The following is a 7,218-nucleotide window of genomic DNA, read 5'->3' as shown; positions in this document are numbered from 1 at the left end:
GTGCCGGGTGTGGTGGGGCTGGAGGGGAGTGTGGAGCGGACAAGGGAGTCCCATAGAGAGTGGTCCCTCTGGAAAGCAGATAAGGGTGGGGAGGGAAAAATGCCTTTGGTGGTGGGGTTGGATTGCAGATGGCAGAAGTGTCGGAGGATGATGCGTTGGATCCGGAGGTTGGTGGGGTGGTACGTGAGGACGAGGGGGATTCTGTTTTGGTTGTTATTGCGGGGAGGGGGTGTGAGGGATGAGTTGCGGGAAATGCGGGAGACACGGTCGAGGGCGTTCTCAACCACTGAAGTGGGGGGGAGAGTTGCGGTCCTTTGAAAAACGAGGACATCCGAGATGTACGGGAGTGGAAGGCCTCATCCTGGGAGCAGATGCGGCGGAGGCGGAGGCAAAGGCAAAGGAATTGGGAATAGGGGATGGCATTTTTGCAGAAAGGTGGGTGGGAGGTGGTGTATTCTAGGTAGCTGTGGGAGTCGGTGGGCTTGAAATGGATATTGGTTTCCAGGTAGTTGCCAGAGATGAAAACAGAGAGGTCCAGGAAGGAGAGAGAGGTGTTAGAGATGGTGCAGGTGAACTTAAGGTTGGGGTGGAAGGTGTTGGTGAAGTGGATGAACTGTTCGAGCTCCTTGTGGGAGCACGAGGCACCGCCGATACAGTCAATGTAATGGAGGAAGAGGTGGGGTTTAGGGCCAGTGTAGGTACGGAAGAGGGATTGTTCCACGTAACCTACAAACAGGCAGGCATAGCTTGGGCCCATGCGGGTACCCATGGCCACCCCCTTTGTCTGTAGGAAGTGGGAGGAATTGAAAGAGAAGTTGTTGAGGGTGAGGACGAGTTTAGCTAAGCGGACAAGGGGGGTCAGTGGAAGGGGACTGGTCGGGCCTGCGGGACAGGAAGAAGCGGAGGGCCTTTAGGCCATCTGCATGGGGAATGCAGGTGTATAGGGACTGGACGTCCATGGTAAAGACGAGGTGTTGGGGACTGGGGAATTGTAAGTTCTGGAGGAGGTGGAGGGCATGGGTGGTGTCACGGACGTAGGTGGGGAGTTTCTGGACCAAGGGGGAGAATATGGAGTCGAGATCGGTGGAGATAAGTTCGGTGGGGCAGGAGCAAGCGGAGACAATGGGTCGACCAGGGCAGCCAGGTTTGTGGATTTTGGGAAGGAGATATCTCTCTTTCCCCCCTGTTGAGCAAAGAAAAGTCTGCTGACAAGGAATTACACAATCCTCCTTACCTCTATGCTGAAATAACCTCGGTCCACATAATCGCCAAGGAAGAGGTATCTGGTGCTGGCTGGTGACCCTCCTACTTCAAATAACTTCATCATGTCAAAGAACTGACCATGAATGTCACCACATACTAGAAAAAAGACAACAGCATTTTAGACTCAAACCAACATGCATCATTGAAACACTACCCAGAACATCATCGGGTACATAGAAATGCTGCCCATTCATTTTGTGGCCTCAACAGATAGTGATGGCAATTAGCCAAAATCCATAAAAAGACATTCAGCATCTATCACCATTAGACTGACCATACTGATTTATACACTGCTTGGGGAGGCATGATTCTGTAAATGTGGGGCAAAGCACAGGGGCAGGCCTCAACAAACCACCAACAGCTGGCACTAGGATTCAACTTCTTCTATTAGTATAATTCTGCATCATCCTTTAGTTGTCAAGCCAACTGAACTAATCACTATAGTTAAATAAACAAAACTCAAAAAAGTCAAAAATACTTCACAGAAATGGACAGTTTAAATCTCAGTAGTACTGATAATTCTTCAGTTTAAACAATCAAAGGTACTTCGCTTTTATTCACGACATTACCATTTGAAAAGGTGAACTTCAAAACCTGGAAATAATGCTGAAAATAACCCTAAATGAAATGGATGAAGGGGCGTAAACCTTCAGCTGCTGCTACTTATCATACACACAGCAATGCCTGTTGAACAATTTTAAGATAAAATTATTATTTTGATTAATAAGGTAGTAAAATGATTTTGTATCATAAGAGGCTGACACTAGATTGTGTATGTGTGGCAGTAACAAGATCAATTGCATAAATCACTTATACTACATTAACTGTTTAACTAATCAAAAATTTATTTAATGGTAGCTAAAGTATTTAGTGCATGGCCGCTGATGCAGGACCTATAGCTCCTTGCAGAATCAATCTTGTTAACGAACTTCTCAGTAAGCTGGGAGCAAGACGAAAAATATTAGAATGTTGTCAAAACAGGTTCACTTTAACGTATCGCTTGTACGATACAGTGCATCTTTGTAACTTTATCAGATCTTTGTTCAGAGGAACATAATTGCCGCAAAGTAAATTAATCACTGTCTCCCAACTTGATTGAACTCTCTCAATACCAGCCTTGACTAGATGTAAAATATAGAACCATGTGTCTTTTGTAAATTTAATTTAAATTTGCATTGGATGCCAAAATTTTAACTACTCTTTCAAACAATAACTTTCTCCATACCTCCAGTAATTTCTGGTTCTATTTTGAAGTTTCCAAACTACATTATCTTTTAAATTTCACTTTTGCTAAAGCAAAACTGCACTGGAAGGTGAATTGTGATAAGTTAGCTATACACACGAAGACATTTGACCGAACTGGGTATTCAATTTGACAATTCAATTCAATTAAAATTTACCTTAAAGATCACGTAATGAAAAGCAGTTAAACGTTAACGTAAAAGGATTCGAAAAGAGAAGAGACTAGGCAAACCTGTAGCTCAAGACTTTGTTGACAAGGTATTTGGGAAATGCAGGCTGCTAAAACCATAGGGAAATGTGTTATTTTGTCAAGAATCTGATTACGCTTTCAAGAATTCACAGAAGGGTATTTTCATTTTCAGTGGGATAGACTACTCAGTCACTTCCTTCGGTCAATAACAAGAACAGGAGACAAATTTTCTGCCACCATCAGTATCATTTTAGGCCATGCACTTACCGCAGAAATATTCAGTCTTGCTAAGAATGGGACACAAATCTAAACACGTTCACATTTTTATAGCCATTTGTCACAATATGCATCAGAACCAACAGCCATCTCATATCAATGGTAGTGTCCCTTTGAACTAGCCAAGTCCAACCTGCTCTAAAGTTCTGCCAACACATCTGAACAGGTTTGATTAAAAATATTGAGCGATGGGTGCACATTTAGCTCTGACAATAGAATCGTACAATATAGGAAGTGGTCATTTGATGCATCCTATGTTGGTTGTTTGAAATGACTATCCAACTATTTCCACTCTCCCCTTCACTCTTTCTGCAGCCATGAAATATGTATTCTTTTACAAGTAATTGTAGGCCTTGCTGGTCAGTATAAACAAGTGACTCGCAATCCAGAAATAGTCACACCCCTAGGTAAACTACTCCAGTCCAGACAGAGTCAGAGTAATAAAACGCAGAAACAGACCCTTCAATCTAACTTATCCATGCCAATGAGGTATCCCAAAATTAACCAGTCTCATTTGCCTGCTTTTGGTCTGTATTGCCCTAAACCTTGCCTATTCTTGTACCTGTATAAATTTCTAATCGACAATGCAGGACAAATCAAATTCAGCCATTCTTTTGCCCAATCAAGCTCCCCTTGATCATCAATAAAATGGAAGTTGTTGTCAATAATTCTATCATGTGGTACCTTACACACTTCTATAACTTGGTCACAGATGCTCTTTTTGGGTTTCAACAGGGCCACTTGGCTCAAACATGGACAAAAGACTGATTGAGCCATGAGGTGACAGTGACCGCCCTTAACATCAAAGCAGCATTTGACCAAGTGTGATATCACAGAGTACTGGCAAAATTGAAGGCATTGGGGATCAAAGAGAAACTCTCCTCTGGGTCATAATGAGCACAAAGGAAAACGGATGCAGCTGTTGGAGGTCAATTCTCTCAGCCTGTGGACAGTTCTTCAGAGTAGTGTTCTAGAACCAACTATCTTCAGATGCTTCAATGAACTTCCCTCCATCAGAAGACCATAAAGTGGGGGTGTTCACTGATGGTTGTACCAAATTCAACATTTTTGGCACCTCATCTGATACTGAAGCAGTCTGTGCTCACATGCAGCAAAACCAGTCTGAATGTCACCCAGGTTAAGTGGCAAGTAATACTCATGCCATCTCAAAACAGGGAAGAACTAACCATCTTCATTCACATTAAGTGACATTGCTATCACTGAACCCTCATATTATGAACAAGCTGTAACCATTGACCATAAATTCACTGGAACACTATAGCTACAACAGAGTTCAAAGTCTGGGAATCTGCAGCAAGTAACTCACCTTCTGTCAACCTGTCCATCACACAGCACAAGTCAGTTATCTGACAGAATACTCTCCTCTCACCTGAATGAACATAGCTCCAACAAAACTCAAGAAGCTTGACGTATCCAGGCCAAAAGCAGCCTGTTTAACTAGCACCCCATCCACCACCTCCAACATCCACATCTGATGTTCAGTGGTAGCAGTGTGTATAACCAAGTAGATGCAGCACAGGAATTTGCCAAACTTCCTAGTCTTTCAAACTTGTGACAGTTACCAGTTAGAAAAACCAAGGGCAACAGATATATCGGAATACCACCACCTGCAGGTATCCACCAAGGCACACACCATTCTGATTTTGAACTACCAACTCTTCTCTGCTGCACTGTGCCAAAATCCTGAGACTCCCTTCCTAACAGCACATATACTGATGGGCTGAAGCACGTGGCTCAACACCACCTTTTCCAGGGCAAGTCGGAGGGCACTTGGTGTCCAGTGACCATAACTCTCCTAGTTTTAACACAGCTATGGAAAAAGATAGGACAGGTCCACAGGGTAAGGTGCTCAACTCAAACAGGGCCAATTTTGGGGCCAGTAGGCAGAATCTAGCAGAGGTCAATTGGGTGAGTCTGTTTGAAGGAAAAGAAACAACTGGCAAATGGGAGACTTTTAAAAAAGTGTGATAGCAAGAGTTCAGGGACATTACGTCCCTGTTAGGGTGAAGGGAAAAGCTGGCGGGTTTAGGGATCCCTGGCTGACAAGGGATACTGAGGCTCTGGTCAGAAAAAGAAGGTAGCATATACTGCATTTAAGCTATCAGGTTCAAGTGAATCCTTAGAGGACTATAAAAAGTGTAGTTGCACACTTAAGAGGGAAATCAGAAGAGCAAAAAGAGGGTGTGGGATGGATCTGGCAGATAAAGTTAAGGATAATCCCAAGAGGTTTTATAGCTATATTAAAAGAGTGGCTAATGGGACCTATTCTCTCCCTAATGATCAGTATGGCCATGTATGTGTGGAGCCACAGGAAATGGGGGAGATCTTTTATAAATATTTCTCCAGTGTTTACTGAAGAGAGAATCATGGATTCTAAGGAAATAAGGGAAACAAGTGGGAATATTTTGGACAACATACACATTTCCAGAGAGATGGTGTTTGCAGCCTTAAAGCGCATTAAGGTGGATAAATCCCCTGGGCCAGATCAAGTCTATTTTTGGACATTGTGGGTGGCTAGGAAAGAAATTGCAGAGGCCTTTGCAGAGATTTTTGCTTCGTCTTTAGCCACTGGTGAAGTTCCAGAAGACTGGAAAGTGACTAATGTTGTTCTGTTGTTTAAGAAAGGTGGCAAAGATAAACCAGGGAACTACAGGGCCAGTGAGCCTGACATCAGTGATAGACAAGTTATAGGACAGGACACTGAGGGACAGGAATCACCAACATTTGGATAGTCAAGATCTGATTAGGGATAGTCAGCATGGATTTGTGCACAGGAAGTCTGACAAATCTTTTAGAGTTTTTCAAAGAGGTAACCAAGAGGATGGATGAGGGTAGGGCAGTGGACGTTGTCTATATGGACCTTGTCTATATGGACGTCACTAAGGCCTTTGACAAGGTGGGTCGGTGCTGAAAACTTCGTTATTTGTAGTTCACATAAATGATCTGGATGTGATTGTACAAGGCATGATTAGTGAGTTTGTGGATGATACAAAATTATGAGGTATCATTGATAGTGAGGAAGGTTATCAAAAATTAGAGGGATCTTGATCAGATTGGGAAGTGGGCTGAGGATTGGCAAATGCGATTCAATACAGATAAGTGTGAGGTGTTGCACTTTGGAAAGTCAAACCGAGGTAGGATTTGTACAGTAAATAGTGAGCTCCTGAGGAATGTTGTGGAACAGAGGGATCTCTGAGCACAAGTACATTGCTCGTTGAAAGTGGACAAGGTGAAGAAGGCATTTAGTATGCTGGTCTTCATTGGTCGAGGCACTGAATATAGGAGTTGGGACGCTACGTTACAGTTGTATAAGTCATTGGCGAGGCTGCACTTGGAGTATTGTTTATAGTTTTGGTCACCCTATTATAGGAAAAACATAGTTAAACTGGAAAGTGTGTAAAGAAGATTTATGAGGATGTCACCAGGACTAATAGGCCTGAGTTATAGGGAGAGGTTGGCCAGGATAGGACTTTATTCCTTGGAACGTAGGTGAATAAGAAGTGACCTATTGAGGTGTATAAAATCATGAGTCGCATATATAAGATGAATGCATATAGTCTTTTTCCCAGGGATTGGGAATTGAAAACCAGCGGGCATAGGTTTAAGGTGAGAGGGGTTAGATTTAAGGAGGGCCGGAGGGGCAACTTCTTCACAGTGAGTGGTGCATGTATGGAATGGGCTGCTGGAGAAAGTGGTTGAGGCAGGTACAATAGCAACATCTAAAAAAACATTTGGATAGGTACACGGATGTAGGCAAATGTGGGCAATTGGAACTAGCTGAGTAGGCATCATGGTGAGTTGGGTGAAGAGCCTATTGTCACTATACTGTATTACTCTATGGCTCTAAGTATGGATGGACAACAAATGTTGATATTACTAGTGATGCACACAACTCATGAAGATTTTTTTTTAAAAATTAGCTAATTCCATGCTGACCTTCAAATCTATAACTTTTGGTTTTTTACAATGTAGCTCCTAGTCCCACCAAGTCATCTTACAACTACTATAAATGTAATTAACCAGTAAATTATTAAATTTATTGTCATGATTTAGAAAAAGGAGCAAATTCCACAATAGCATTCAAATGGCTGGAGAAGACATTAGTCGGTAGGCCTACAGCTTGTGCAAGATCATTCAGAAATAGGGTGCAGTATGTACCAAGGGGAATAATACTAATTGTAGGGAGTGGCCATGAACCCCAATTTGGGGTTATTTTATCATTTTAG

General features: G+C 42.8%; 1 protein-coding gene across 3 annotated transcripts in view; it reads right to left on the bottom strand.

Moving 5' to 3' along the window:
- LOC109928191 (serine/threonine-protein phosphatase 2B catalytic subunit beta isoform) overlaps positions 1-7,218 on the bottom strand; it is a 71,953-nt gene that overhangs the window by 52,160 nt on the left and 12,575 nt on the right. For all 3 annotated transcript variants that reach the window (XM_048616258.1, XM_048616260.1, XM_048616259.1), the window contains one exon: positions 1,235-1,359. In XM_048616258.1, coding sequence (XP_048472215.1) covers positions 1,235-1,359 — 125 coding nt within the window. The remainder of the gene's footprint in view (positions 1-1,234; positions 1,360-7,218) is intronic.

Source organism: Rhincodon typus, chromosome 34 (genome assembly GCF_021869965.1).
Source record: "Rhincodon typus isolate 14 chromosome 34, sRhiTyp1.1, whole genome shotgun sequence".
Classification (NCBI taxonomy): Eukaryota; Metazoa; Chordata; class Chondrichthyes; order Orectolobiformes; family Rhincodontidae; genus Rhincodon; species Rhincodon typus.
The sequence above is the reverse complement of the archived record's forward strand: the minus strand, read 5'-3'. Positions and strand labels throughout refer to the sequence as shown.